The sequence below is a fragment of the Mus caroli genome, unplaced genomic scaffold, assembly GCF_978045245.1.
Source record: "Mus caroli unplaced genomic scaffold, Mus_caroli_1 scaffold_2, whole genome shotgun sequence".
In the NCBI taxonomy this organism is placed as follows: domain Eukaryota; kingdom Metazoa; phylum Chordata; class Mammalia; order Rodentia; family Muridae; genus Mus; species Mus caroli.
In genome coordinates, this window is record NW_028227257.1 from 110,001,041 (window position 1) to 110,016,599 (window position 15,559).

A 15,559-nucleotide genomic window follows, 5' to 3' on the forward strand; every position below is an offset into this window, starting at 1 on the left:
TTCACAGAAGACAAGCTGATTTTACTTCATCATTTTAAAACACCGTTTAGACCAGTGGTTCATAACCTGTGGGTCTTGACCCCCTTTGGGACTCAAAACCTTCACAGGGATCACCTAAGACCATCAGAAAATACAGATATTTATGTTATGATTCATAATAGTAGCAAAATTACTCATAAAATAGCAACAAATAATGTTATGTTTGGGGGTCACCACAACATAAAGAACTGTATTAAAGGGTCTTGATGACAGGAAGTTTGAGAACTGCTGAGTTAGACATTCCTTAACATTCCCTGAAGATGTATTTTCATAATCTCTCATAATATTTTTTCTAAACACTATTTACAGTTCTATGAGGGGAAAAAAGAATTTCAAAATAAAAATTACCCTTCAGCAATATCTCTTCAATAAGTGAGAAAAATTCCTTGGCCACAGGATTTTCTGGTTCATAGATTAGGACTGAAAATGGACAACAGAACACATGTTATCGATATCCAGAGTGTTTCAGCAAACAGCCCCTTATAGTGAGACTGCCTGGAGCTGTCAATCAGAGCAGGTGAAAGCACAAAGCAAGAATTTCCACAATTCTAATTCATGCACATCTGAGAGCAAAGAAAACTCTCCATTTCTTTTTGGAGTTTTGAACACTTTTAAAAAAAATTTATTATTATACATAAGTACACTGTAGCTGACTTCAGATACACCAGAAGAGGGTATCAGATCTCATTACTGGTGGTTGTGAGCCACCATGTGGTTGCTGGGACTTGAACTCAGGACCTCTGGAAGAACAGTCAGTGCTCTTACCCACTGAGCCATCTCTCCAGCCCTCTTTTTGGAGTTTTTAAGTGAAATAATGCTCTCTGTATTTCCTACCTCCTGTCCAAAGAAGAAAACCTCTTCAACACAACCTCCTTCCCAGGCCAGGGGGGGAAGCTCTCTGAGAAGCAAAACCTCCAAGGGCAACAGTCTTGCAATGTGCAGACTCGGACGACAGGTCTGCCAACCCAGCTCCTGCTCCAGTCTCACCCACCCAGCGACTACATAAAGCTCCTGTCTGTCCCCAAAGAGTAGCATTTTCTCCCTTGTACCAACCCTTCCATGCCAGAAGTGCCAATGTTTTAAATAGGGAAATGATGGTATTTCTTCCTCTTTGTTCTGGCAGCTTTTACCCCTAGTCTGCACCTGGCCTCTGATGGCTTCCACGTCCTCCCCTCTTCAGGCCCTGACTCCACTTTTTAAAATAATCTTCACTTTTGCTGATTCTTGCTGTAACTGTGTTGCTTCTGCTGGACTACGTTCTGGAGGGCTTGTTGATATGCTACCAATATCCTAGAGGCCACAGTTCCATTTCAGAGTCACCCTGTTTTTTCAAAACTCCATAGATCACCCTCTACTTCCTTTCCTCTGGCCTTGAGGAATATTCCTGATTCTTTCCACTCACCTGTTTCATGCTCATGCAGTATCTTGGTGGCCCCCAGGGGGCGCTGAAACACCAAGCGTGCTATTCGTGTGTGTGTGTGTGTGTGTGTGTGTGTGTGTGTGTGTGTGTGTGTTTGTGTCTCTCTGTGTGTGTCTGTGCGTGTGTGTGTGTGTGTGTGTGTGGTAATTGTGGATGGCTCAAGGCTCCATTGACTCAGAGGAAATGATCCCTTGGCTTTTGCCTCAATTGAGGCTTTTGCCTCAATTCCCCCAAACAGGTCAACAGGAAATGCCCAGAGCATAGAACGAAATGTATAAAGGTACTTATTTTTATTTTATGTGCATTGGTGTTTTGCTTGCATGTATGTCTGTGTGAGGCTGCCTTATCACCTGGAACTGGAGTTACAGATGGTTGTGAGCTGCCACATGGGTGCTGGGAATTGAACCCAGGTCCCTTGAAAGGGCAGTCAGTGCTTTTTAACAACTGAGCCATCTCTCCAGTCCCCCAGATCTAAAATTTAAAACTCAGGGCTGAGTGAAGATACATGTTAGAAACTTTTATTAATTAATTAATTTATTTATTTATTAATTTAGTCTGTTAACTGGAGACTCAGGAAAAGGGCAGAAGCAGTATGTGAAAAGGTTCCCAGCACCCCCCTGGCAGCTCACAACCATCTGTAACTCCAGTTCCAGGTGATCAGACAGCCTCACACAGACATACATGCAGGCAAAGAAAATGCACATAAAATGAAAATAAATACCTTTTTACATTTTCGTTCTATTCAAGGAATTTTTGAACTTGATGAAACTATCAAGTACAGAGTTAAGAAAGTCATCAAAGCACTCACTGCTTAAACACCAAGAAAAGCACAGCCATCTTGAGAAATCCCAACCAGCTAGAAAGATAAGGTAGACCCTATCTCTCCTCTTGCCGGAAGCTTCCAGTGTTTCCCACTTACCACAGGGCAGCTGGGGAAAGGTCTGCGATGCCCACTCGGCCAGTGCCCATGCCATGACGCTGGCTTGCATGCTAGCACCTGCCTCTTGCCCAGTTTGATCCACACTGGTTTGTGGGGCTGCCTCAGGGCCCTCCCCTCTGGGCACAGCCATGGCTCCTCCTGCTCTTTGCCTTGTTCCTCTGTGTGCCTACCATCTGGCTCCCTACCTCTCAGTTCTGTGCTCAAGCTCTGAATGAAGCCTTCCAGGCCATCCGATGGAAACCGTTTGACCTTCTAGTATCTTCTCCTCCTCTCCCTTACTTTGGCTTCCTCCATGGCGCCTATCAGTCATGACACACCATTTACTCCTTACTTTATTGTTCGTCCAGCACTAGACCTGATTAACTGTGGGATTGGTTTAGGTAGAATGCTGATTTTCCAGGGTCTCACAAAGTGCCTCCCACACAAGCAGGGCTGAACATTTGTGGAATAGAGACTCCTATTAGTAGAGACTCCCAGGCCCCCTGGCTCCTAAACTAGCAGCATAAAGCGATTTACTGCCTCCTATGTCATGAAGATTCTCTTTTCCAGGACAGCGATCAGTCTGTCATCTACATCAATTTAATACACACAGAGGTGCTCTTGGGGTCCCGGTGAGTTATAGATTAACTGAACTAATTTATTCTAAAGGATCTCTGAGACACTGGCAGAGAAGTCACTAGACTGGGATAGTCCAGGCATCTTCATGTTATGAGATCGGTCCTAGAAGTAAAGGGATAGCTGGAGAAGGTAAGAGTGTTCTGTACTTACTCATCTGACATAATTTTTTTGCCAGCTGGTAGTCTCGGCCCATTTCTGCTCTCAGGAACTGGAAAACAAATTCTTCAGGTAAGTGGTTTCAAGACAAAATTTAAACAAACTCCCTAAAAATACTGATGAATGACTAGTTATTCTAATTTTTATTTTATTTTTTGAGACAGGGTTTCTCTGTGTATCCCTGGCTGTCCTATAACCCACTCTGTAGATCAGGCTGGCCTCAAACTCACAGAGCCTGCCTCTGCCTCTTGAGTGATGGGACCAAAGGCATGTGCCACCTAACCCAGCAGCTAACCCAGTGCTTTTAACACTTACACATTTCTCTGTGAATGAGTCTGTAGTCAACTAACCACACTTACATATTTTTATAATTTTTATTTTTATTCACATACGTGTGTGTGTGTGTGTGTGTGTGTGTGTGTGTGTGTGTGTGTGTGAATATATGCCATGTGTGTGCAGGTGCCTGCAGAGGTCAGAAGAGGGTGTCAGATCCCCTGGAGCTACATAGTGTGGGTGCTGGGAAGCAAACTCTGGTCCTCTGAAAGAGCAGACAAAGCCTTAACCAGCGAGCCATCTCTCCAGACTAAGTCTGTATCTGAAGGTGAATGATGGAGCTCGGTGGGAGAGCCCAGCCCTGTTGCCTGGCCACAAGATCTGTTTCTCAGCAGCCTGGGGATGAGGAGGCTGATTCAACCAGCATCACGTCGGTCTCATCATTTACTTTAAGGATTTCTTTGGTGCAGGGTCAGTTTTCCTCTAGCAACGTAGACCATGATGACATGACAGTTACTAATTTTAAACACATCGTGGGGGCTGGAGAGATGAGCCAGGCAATGAAGAACACGTGTTGCTCTTGAGAAGACCCAGATTATGTTCATACCTCCCATATGATGACCCATAACCATCTGTAACTCCAGTTCCCTAGGAATCCAAGGTCCTTTTCTGACCTGAGGACATCTGCATGTGTGAATATACTAAAGCACTCACAAACACTGACAAACAATAAACAAATCTTTTTTTTTGTTTGTTTGTTTTTATGTTGACAGGGTTTCTTTGTGTAGCCCTGGCTGTCCTGGAGCTCACTCTATAGACCAGGCTGGCCTTGAATTCAGAAATCTACCTGCCTCTGCCTCCCGAGTGCTGGGATTAAAGGAGTGCGGCACCACCGCCCAGCTCAAACAAATTTTTTTTTTTTTTTTTTTTTTTTTTTTTTTTGGTTTTTCAAGACAGGGTTTCTCTGTGTAGCCCTGGCTGTCCTGGAACTCACTTTGTAGACCAGGCTGGCCTCGAACTCAGAAATCTGCCTGCCTCTGCCTCCCAAGTGCTGGGATTAAAGGCGTGTGCCACCACTGCCCGGCTCAAACAAATTTTAAAAAGAAAAACAGCCAGAAGAACTGTGAACTAAAGCTGTGTTCATAGCTCAGTATCTACTGGTTCTGCAGATGCATCATCATTTGCTTGGACATCTTATTGCTTTGGCTGGTTAAAAAGTAGTACATGCTTGCAGTATAGGAATTTATAAGCTAAATAAATAATCCTGGCCCTAATTGAAAATACTCCTAATTCTATCATCTAGAGATGTAAAATTTTAAAACATTTTATATATATCCTTGTATTTTATTTTATGTGCATGAGTGTTTTGCCTGCTTGTGTGTGTGTCATGTGGTGCATGCCTGGTGCCCACAGAGTTCAGAAGAGGACATCACCCTAGAACTTGGGTTACAGATGGATATGAGCAGCCCCGTGGGTGTGGGAAACTAGACCTAGGTCCTCTGCAATAACAGCCAATGCTTTTAGCCAATCAGCCAACAACTCCTTTCAGGTATTTTTTAAATAAATGAGCGTATATACACATATAATGGTTATGTGCATATGTATTAAGATTGTTCAGAAACTTAAAAAAAAGCCAAACATTTGTGATCACTTTCTCCCTCTGGCACTAAAGTCTATTCTGGAGTTGGGGGCAGAGGTTGATTCAGGGCCTTGTGTGGACTGCGCATGTGTTCCACAACCCAGTTGACATCCGTAGACCTGAACAGTCTCTCTTACTTAGGGTATAATTTTACTAGAATAATATTGTATCGTTAGCTCTTTCTATTGCCTCTAATAAAGAAACCACCCTACTGTCTGATGGCAGTCCTTGTTTGTGTGAGGCAGCTTAGGAACCTACACAGTACAGAGATCTACCTACAAGAGCAAAGTCCTCTGCAGGATGAGGTGACACCCCTCTCTCACTCCCAGACATGGGAAAAGAACAATTTACCAATTTAAGAAGCAGTTCTTTAACATTTTTCTCAGTTTCTGTCCTAAGGTTTTTAAACACTTTCTTCCTGGGGCTGGTGATATGGCTACTCAGTTGGTATTGGTGCTTGTTACCAAGCCTGACGGCCTGAGTTCAATCCCCAGGACCCACACGTGCACTGTGAAACACACACACACACACACACACACATACCTCCCAGTAAACAAATAAAATAAAAATGTAATTAAATGTGTTCTTTTTTTTTTTAAAGATTTATTTAATGTATGTGAGAACACTGTAGCTGTCTTCAGACACACGAGAAGAGGGCATCAGATCCCATTACAGATGGTTGTGAGCCACCATGTGATTGCTGGGAATTGAACTCAGGACCTTTGGAAGAGCAGTCGGTGCTCTTAACCACTGAGCCATCTTTCCAGCCCTAAGTGTTTTTCTTCACTTGATCTTAGCCAAAAGGCTGAGAAGCGATCCTAAGTGTTTTTCTTAGTGTAAACAGAACTCTCTGAGAAACGTCTCTGTTGATTGATAATTTAATTGGAGTCTTTCCTTACATATTAACAAATGCCATCACTGCTTTAAAAAAAAATCTCTATTCTTGTCCAAGGTTTAGACTTTAACTTAATTTTGCATTTATTTTATGTATGTGTGAGTGCCTGCGTTATGTATGAGCATCATGTGTGTATCAGGTGTCCAGAGGCCAGAATTGGGTATCAGAGACCCTGGAAGTTACAGGCAGGTTGTCAGGTAGGTGTACACATGCAGGAACCAAACGCAGGTCTTCAGCAAAAGTAGTCGTGCTTTTAACTGCCCAGCCATCCCTCCAGCCCCATTCCTCTTTGTAGTTACACTTTATTTATTTATTTATTTATTTATTTATTTATTTATTTATTTATTTGAGACAAGGTCTCAAGTAGCCCAGGCTGGCCTCAAACTCTAGCTAATGACCTCTTGTTTTTCCTCCCCACCCCCACCACACACACACACACATACACACACACACACACGGCCTGGGATCATAGGTGTGTGTTACCAGGCCTACAATTTTCTGCTTCCTTATTAATTGTGATATGCGTTGGTTTATCTGCACATTTTCCAAATATCTACCACTTGATCTCTTAACTTGCTTCCTTTACCTTGAATTTTAACTAGCTTCTTCAGTTCTTGTTTGTAATTTTTCCAGTTTCTGATGTTACTATTTAGTGAATACTTTTAATTGCCACTGGATCATCTCGAACTAAGTTCTGAGGGCTGGACAGAGGGCTCAGTGGTTCTGAGTGCTACCTTCACAGTCACATGGACCAGAGTTCTGATCCAAGCACCTGTGAAACAAGCCATGAGTTCTTTCCACACCTGGGATCCTGGCTCCGGGTGTGGGCAGAGTAAGATGGAGACAGAAGGATGTCTGAGGCTTGTTGGCTTCCAGCTAAGCCAAGAAAATGCAAGTACCAAGTTTAGGGAAACACTGTGCCTCAAAACAATAGGCTAATTTTATAATTATTAATATATACTGATTCATTTGCTCTAGCTGATAAGATTGTGTCCTGTTTAACTCTTTCAGCATCTGTATGCCTCTTCAGTTATAACACATGTGCACAGACTTACTTCTGCCATTAGTTCCAGTGGGGCTTGAGTCGCCTTCTTAGCGGGGCCTTCGTCATCTTCGTTGCTGCTGTCCTCTTCACCATCACCATCTGTCGAGTCTGACAAGTTCTCTTCAATGTCCTCAAGGCAATAGTCTCTATTTTCCTCTTGCTTTGCAAGGACCAAATCCTTGCTTGTTTCACCTGAAAACAGAACACACATAACCAGCAAATGATGGAAAGTTTAGGTGTTAAAATGGACACGGTCCTATGAGCATCCATCCGTGAGACAGACATATTAATAACAACCGTCAGCACACAAAAATCATCACTCTCCCACCTGTATGTATATTAGGTCATAGATCATTTACCTCTATTAACATCCCAATGAGATGGTTAGTGTGTTTTTTATTTATATACTTAAATTTAAAATTTTTTTTTGGTTCTTCAAAGACAGTACTCCTTTAAAATTTTTTAAATTTAATTTAATCTTATGTGCATTGGTGTTTTGTCTGCAGCCATATTCGTGTGAGGATGTCAGATCCCTGGAACTGTAGTTACAGACAGTTGTGAGATGCCTGGAATTGAACCCGGGTCCTCTGCAGGAACAGTTAGGAGCTGGTGCTCTTCACTGCTGTGCTAGGTAGTGTTTCTATTCCTATCTACTGATGAAGAAACTGGGGGCATGGAAATGAAACAACCCCATATTCAAGTTCCTAAGGCAACCCCGTCAGTTTGGCTGGAGTTGATACTCATAACAACAGTCTATATTGTTCTTTCCTAAAATACATTAAAATGTACTATTAGGGCAATTTAAAAGAATTCTAATTCTTCTAATGTGGGTCTTTGGGTAGCACTATGAGACTACTATGCCTTTCTTTGGCTTTCTGTAGTCTTCCATACTTCCAGACTGAACTCATTATACCCAGCTCCTTCTCAGAAGATTCTGAGTGTCTATAAAGTCTCTTCTTTGATGGGATCATAGCCATGAGGTACTATAAACACTGTATAAACACTTAGATGGAAAAGAAAAATAAGACATTCGGGGGAAAGCACCAGAGAAGACAAGCTGGGAAAAGACCGATGAGAAAAGAAAGAACAAAGAGAAAGAAAGAAAGAAAGAGAGAGAGAGAGAGAGAGAGAGAGAGAGAGAGAGAGAGAGAGAGAGAGAGAGAAAGCGACTCTAAACCAAATGCCTGTCCTGAAAGTGGACAGTGGACCTTAAGGGTTCCATCTACCTGCTTTCGCCTCGTCCACAGTCTCCATGAAACCACGCCCTCCTGAACCTCCAAGGGGCACCCGGTTTGTGCACCACCTCACCATACTGATGTCATCAGGGGAAGGGTCATAATAGGTGATTAAGAACATCCTTTGACATCACAAAGATAGCCTCATTCAAGGCAGACACTCAGCATTGTGAAGGAGTTTCCTGATCTCCGGTTCCAAAGCATTCTCTCCTGGGTGCTGTTAATGTCACTGTAGCCCCTCTTACAGCCTCAAATTATCTTTCATGGTGGTGTTTTATATCACTGTTTAAAATTTGTATTTTTAAAGTGATTGATAACAATTGCATGTATTCAGCTGGATGGTGGTGGCACACTGCTTTGAACCCAGCACTGGAGAGGCGGAGGCAGGGAGATCTCTGAATTCAAGGTGAGCCTGATCTACAGAGTTGGTTCTAAGACAGCCAGAGCTCCATAGAAAGACCCTGTCTTAGAAAAAAAATTCATGAATTTATGGAGTACCACGTAATGTTTAATGCATGCATAAATTTTGTGGTGTTTACAGCAGGTTAAATATACCTCATCAAATGTATCACTTCCTCAAGGTGAAAACAGACTCCATCACTCTAGTTTGTGGAACAGTGTATTTTCCTTGTCTCTGGTCATCTGTTTAACAGAACATCCGACTTCTAACTCCTGTCTCCTCCCTGCACTGACCAGTTTTCCTCAGCTCTGCCTTCTCCCTTTCTCTGCCCAGCCACTGGTTACCTCCTTCTCTCCAGTCTTAACTTTTGGTTCCACTAATGAGAGTCCTTTGGCACGGTCTTTCTCTGCCTGTCTTGTTTCATGTAATGTAAAGATCTCCAGTTCCATCTATGTTGTAAATGACAGGATTTCATTTATCTTTAACATCCTAACAGTATTCCTTTTAAAAACTCTATTCTTCAACACTTACTTTGTTAGAACTGGCCAACTATCTCTATCTAGAAGATGACCTTCCCAAGAGAAAGGTCAGTGTCTGGTCTGACAACTGGATCCAGTTTTTAAGCTGGTACCTAGCATGCTAGCTTGTTAAGTTTTCATAGTATTTTAATCCATTCTAGGACTTCATACCCTGTAATATTTATCTTATATAATGGATAGCCACAGATGCCTGTCTGCATATCAAATAATCCAGTATATGAGTTTGAACATGTACTGCTTCCTTTGACCTACCTTAGATCGACAGCATTGTCAACTCATGTCCATGAGCTTTGGGTTAAAACAGAAGCCACAATTACTTCAGTAAGACAAATGCTATTTGTTACCTGCGCTTTCTTTTAGGAAGGAAGATGACCACAGGTCGGACTGCCGGTTTGTTAAGACATCTTTATTTTCAGTACTCCTTGAGGATGGTCTGTTATCAATACTTTTAAAAGAGGCTTTATCTTCGCTCTTCTTTGAAGAGGCTTCTTTTCTAATCATAAAAGCCAGATAGTGAAACATCTCAGTCACAGTGATCGTCATGTTTTATGTTCACAAAACACACATGTGCGTACTATGTCTCAAAGAAAATTAGAATATAATATACCAAGCAAACATAGACTTAAAGAGTATGTTGGCTCTTTGGAAAAGCATAATCTTTATTATTCATGGAAAACCATTTCTGCTTGTTATTTATTGTTGTGTAACAATTCATAGACTCTCTTTTAGAGTTCCAACACACAGCACATAAGAGAATCATTTAGGAAATTATTTATGGTTCATTGTGATGTGGTGACAGAAAACCATAAAATTGGCCTCAAATGACTTTTGAAGTTTGTAAATAGATGCCCGAGTTTGCCAAGTGCTATATTCATAGTAAGGTTCCCACACTAATATTAACCCTACAGTCGTAAAACAGCTTAGCTTTCACATTAGAAAGTTCATCCCAATAAATGGAACATTGAGAAAAGGCGTCCTGGATGCACACTCTATCCATAGAGAAACCCGGCTATGATTGTGACAATGTTCCAAAGCCCTTTGCCGAGTGTTAAGGATCTTTCAGTGTCAGCCAGGTGTGTGTTACACAACTTTAGTCCCAGCACTTGGGAGGCAGAGGCAGGTAGGTCTCTGAGTTCAAGGCCAGCCTGGTCTACAGAATGAGTTCCAGGCCGAGAAGGGCTACTCAGAGAAACCCTGTCTTAAACAAACAAACAACAACGACATCAACAAAACCAATGCTTTATCATTTCTCTTTTGAAAAATATTCCACTTCCTGCTTCATGGAAAGATCCTAAATGATTAAATTATGGTGGTTTTGACCTTTCAAAGTAGACTGAAGTCCAAACACTCAGTATCATCAGTTATCTTGGTTCTGCTTTTTTTCTTTCTTTTGACATTCCTTTCCTTTGCGTGTGTTAGGTCATGTGTCATGGCATGTATGTGGAGGTCAGAGGAGAATAGTTGTAGGAGCTGGTTCTCTCTGCCAGGTAAGTCTTTGAGATCAGACTCAGGAAATCAGACTGGGTGGCAAGCTCCTTTTGGCCTTCTGATCCTTTTTGCTAGTCCTTGGATTTTGACTCTACAAATGGGTTGACTGGCTTGCTGTATTCCTTTGTAGAGACAATAAATGGAGCTTTTATTTCCCTAGGATAGTTGACTAAGCTATCCCATTCTTGGTTGTTTACCCAGAAAGGTTTAATCCAATATACCCCAATAAAAAAACCTTGACATCCATATTTGTTTATTATTGTACCATACTCTATAGCCAGGAAGGAGAACTAGTCTAATATTCATCCATGGATATGTGATGGTTTGAATAATAGTCCCCATAAACTCAAAGGTTTGAATTTTGGTTTCCAGTTAGTAGAATTGTTTAAGAAGTTTTAGGAGGTGTAGCTTATTAGAGTAGATATGGCCTCGTTGGGAGAGCTGTGTCACTGGGGGATGGGTTGAGGTTTCAAAAGCCTATGCTAAATTCAGCCTTGCTGGCTCTCTGCCTGAAACGCATAGAACAGATGTGATCTCTCAGCTCCAGAGCCATCTGGCCTGCCTGCTGCCATACACCCCACCATGATGGTCATGGACTCTCTCTCTGAAACTGTAAGCCAGCCCTCAGTTAAATGATTCTTTGCTAAGTTGCCTTTGTCACAGTATCTCTTCACAGCAATAGTAAACCTATCCAAGACAAGATGGATATGTAAAGAAAATACATGGTGCATATACATAATGAGATGTTAGACACCTTCAAGTCGAATGCGATGTGCACAGTTTTAATCCCAGCACTCAGGAGGCAGAGGAAGGTGATTCTTTGAGTTGGAAGTCAGCCTGGTCTATATAGTGAGTTCCCAGGCTACACAGGAAACTCTGTCTCAAAGCTAGAAGAAAAAAATAGTTGTGTCCACTCAAGAAAAATGAAATCACAACATTTTCAGAAAAATGGATGCATTGAAAATCATTGTGTGAAGACAAATAAGCCCAAGACAGTGCATGTTTTCTCAGATACTGTGGTGGTTTGAATATCCTTGACCCTTGGGAAATGGCACTATTAGGTGGTGTGGCCTTGTTGGAATAGGTGGCCTTGTTGAAGGAAGTGTGTCACTGTGGGGGTGGACTTTGAGGTCACTAATCAGAATAAATCCTCCTCTTGGCTGCTTTTGGATCAAGACACAGAACTCTTGGTTCCTCCAAAGCCATGTCTGCCTTCATATAGTCATGCTTCCCACCATGACAATAATAGACTGAACCTCTAAAAATGTAAGCTAGTCCCAATTAAATGTTGTTCTTTATAAGAGTTGCCTTGGTTATGGTGTCTCTTCATAATAATGAAACCCTAATGAAGACAGATACCGAACCCAAATTTAAAATTGTATGTATGAGTGTGTGTTAATACGTGTTTATAGATTATGAAACTAGAAAGGGAAGAAAGCATCTTAAGAGTATTAGATGGAGTACATGGAAAAGAACAGTGGAAAGGGAGACAGACTGGGGAAAAGGATGAAGCAAGCGGGAAGGATGAGAGGTGGCAGCAGGGGAGGGGACTTACAGAACAAAGTCAAAGTATGACATGTGTACACCTAAAACCTTTTTTTTTTTTTTTTTTTTTGAGATATAAAAATGACAGCAGGAACCAATCCACACACACCCTTCTCCGCACATAAAAAGGGCACAGGAAGACAATTTATGTTCTGACCCTTTGGTCTTCTAATAGTGTCAGAGAAACTTGACATTGACAGTCCAAGTCCTCAATTGCTTGGGATGGCAGGACCATTGTTTGGCTGCCATAGAATGGCTTGCCAGAACTTACATATGGTCACACCAACTCTAAGAAAAGGGTTTTCATGCCTTTCTCTTCACTAAATGACAGTTGACTTTTAGATGTCATTATTATAAGCATTATTAATTATTATTGTTTTATGTACCACATTGCTAAAGCTGGCATAACTGAAGTCAATAGGAAGCAGCATATATGCCTAAGACTCTGTGAACTAGGATGTCTGCAGATCCATCCACTTATATCCCTGAGTAGGGGGGTTAGCCAACACACTTCAGAGGACTGGAGTAGTTGAACATACTCTGATTCACCTTCACTGTCCCGGGGCTGCATGGAACACTAGCTACTGCTGCAAGCCGCAACCATAAACACCCACGACCAAAATCTATCTGAGCACTGACCCAACAAGTTAACAGTAAAGCACAAGCCCTTTTCTTCTCACTTCCTGTAGAGTCTACAGTGTAGATACTTAAAGAATCACAAGCTATAAATTCAACCCTTTCTCCAACTAAAATCTACTGACTTTAGCAGGATGTGGTGGCTCATGCCTTTAATCCCAGCACGTGGGAGGCAGAAGCAGATGGATCTCTATGAGTTAGAGGCCAGCCTGGTTTACAGAGAGAGTTCCTGGACAACCCACGCTACCTAGGGCTGTCTTCAGCCCTTCTCCTAAAAACAAAACAAAACAAAACAACTCCACTGACTTCCTTTTGAGATGGTGATGTTCACAGTAAGAAGAACTCTAACTACTTAAGAAAACAGTTAAGAGACTCATAGCTTTCACAACAGCGAGAATGGAGGGAAGATTGCAAATTTTACTGTATGTACCAACATTTTCGATATGGAAGGCATTTATTTAATCAAGTAGTTTTGAATGCTACGAAGTTACTCATTCGATGGTCTGGCAAAGCGTGGCTGTGCTGGAGAGTAACTATCCTAAACTTTAGTGTCTTTCTTAGTTTTAAAGAACTGTATCCAGCATATTTAGGAAATGTCTCCCAATTACTATTGGAATTAGTAGTAGTGCTCTTAGCGACGGGGCCATCACTAAGGTCTGCCCTGCGCAGGACAGCAGACAGCGTGGACCTCTACCACCTTTCCCCAAGTCTCTGAATAAAGTGTTTAAACAGTCTCCCCCCAATAGAATTAGTAGTATTTTCAGAAAACTTATAATCTAAATTTTATCTTAAATGATTTATTTTTTTAAGATTTATTTATTTCATGTATGTGACTACACTGTTACTGTCTTCAGACACACCAGAAGAGGGCATCAGATCCCGATAACAGATGGTTGTGAGCCACCATGTGGTTGCTGGGATTTGAACTCAGGACCTTTGGAAGAGCGTTCAATGCTCTTAACCACTGAGCCATCTTTTCAGCCCTTAAACAATTTATATTGATCAACTATATAAGTCAAAAATCAAAACTATTTAAATCTTACTTTGCTGAGAATGCATTAGCTCCACCCGGGATCTGTGCTGGAGAAGTATAAAGCTTGTTTGATAATCTTGGTCTGCGTCCAAAGTGGGATTTGCTTAAGTGAAGTAGAAATGAGAAGTCAGCTTAGCATTCATTTTAGAAAAGGTTGTATAGCATACACACCATCACAGAACACAACCTATGCATACCATCGCAGAACACAACCCTAGGGTACAGTTTCTTCAACTTTGGTCAACAAATTGTGGATTTGCTTCAGCCATTTCCCCTGTAGGTGGGGCAGAAGTGAAGACTCAGAACAAGGAGAGAGAGAGAGAGCGAGAGCGAGAGCGAGAGAGCGAGAGAGCGAGAGAGCGAGAGAGCGAGAGAGCGAGAGAGAGAGAGAGAGAGAGAGAGAGAGAGAGAGAGAGAGCACTAATGTTCTTTAACCTAGCACAGGTAGGGTCCTTACCTAACCAAAGGACCTCCCGGTCAGCAGGTGGAGCCAACGGTGCTGAGCTTGCCTAGGAAGCTCCTCTGAGAAATTCTCTGAGTTCATTCTTCTCTATGGTCACTACAGATTTTCATTTTTCCTGTCATCACAGTCTTCAAAAACTAACCTCAGTTACTTTTAACTTTCAATAAAGAACCTGGGACGGTCACACCACACATCTGTGAGGCTCACTGCCTACAGTTACCACCCTTGCTCTTGTCCCTGCATGAGCACAGGGATATCTGACCACAGTGTTCTGCTCCCCTGTCCAGGTCTGGTCTGCACTGACTTCCTGGGCTGTGTCTCCCGTGGAATGTGGATCAGCTCTGCTTCAGGCCCACCCCTGCTCAGCATCGTCTACAAACACTGGCTAGGATACCCAAGGTGAACAAAGCTATTAAATATGAGCAGCACCATCCTGTGGGCTGGATCTCAGCTTAATGATGAGCATCGCATTTCTCTCCCGGCTGCCAGGAGCGGGGCTCCTTCCTGGTTATGATGCAGTGTATTCTAACTATGACCCAGAATAAAGCTCCACACTGAAGTTGCTTCTGTCAGGCATTTAGTCACAGCAAGGAGAGAAGCAACCAATACAGCTTGGGCACACTGACACAACAGTCGCTTATTCCTGCCGATGCCCTGTTAACTTCCATTAGTACTGGAAGAATCACAAGTCATGAATTCAACCTTTTCTCCAACTAAAAGCTACTCAGTTTAGCAGGATGTGGTAGCTCATGCCTTAAAGCCCAGCACTTGGGAGGCTGAAGCCTAAACATTAGTACTGGGCAATGTTATCTCTTTTTGAGTGGGCTTTCAACTCTGTGATAACAGGATATACAGAAGTATGTGGAGGTACATAACAGGACATACAGAAGTATGTGTAGGTAGATAGATAACAGGACATACAGAAGTATGTGTAGGTAGATAACAGGATATACAGAAGTATGTGTAGGTAGATAGATGTACTTTATACAGGACTTTTTTTTACAGTGGACTGTAACTTGAAACATCCTCTGACAATGTAAATCCTCTGACATTGACCTATTACATATTACTTTCTCTTTGATGCAAAATATACGGGGTGGGGGGTTGGGTGAGATGGCAGATCTGGTAATGGCAGTTACTGCCAAGCCTGATGAATTGAGTTTGAGCCCCAAGGCCTCCATGACAGAGGAAAAAA

General features: G+C 42.2%; 1 protein-coding gene across 6 annotated transcripts in view; it reads right to left on the reverse strand.

Moving 5' to 3' along the window:
• Positions 1 to 15,559, reverse strand: part of Erich2 (glutamate rich 2) — a 44,423-nt gene that overhangs the window by 11,388 nt on the left and 17,476 nt on the right. For 5 of the 6 annotated variants that reach the window (XM_085834793.1, XM_085834792.1, XM_021155342.3 and 2 more), the window contains 5 exons: positions 13,912 to 14,004; positions 9,544 to 9,692; positions 7,036 to 7,217; positions 3,168 to 3,225; positions 388 to 459 (listed from right to left, as the gene is read on the reverse strand). In XM_085834793.1, the coding sequence (XP_085690919.1) occupies positions 388 to 459; positions 3,168 to 3,225; positions 7,036 to 7,217; positions 9,544 to 9,692; positions 13,912 to 14,004 (554 nt within the window). Of the gene's footprint in view, positions 1 to 387; positions 460 to 3,167; positions 3,226 to 7,035; positions 7,218 to 8,251; positions 8,310 to 9,543; positions 9,693 to 13,911; positions 14,005 to 15,559 lie in introns of those variants that run through there. The other variant, XM_021155349.3, reaches the window with a different exon arrangement.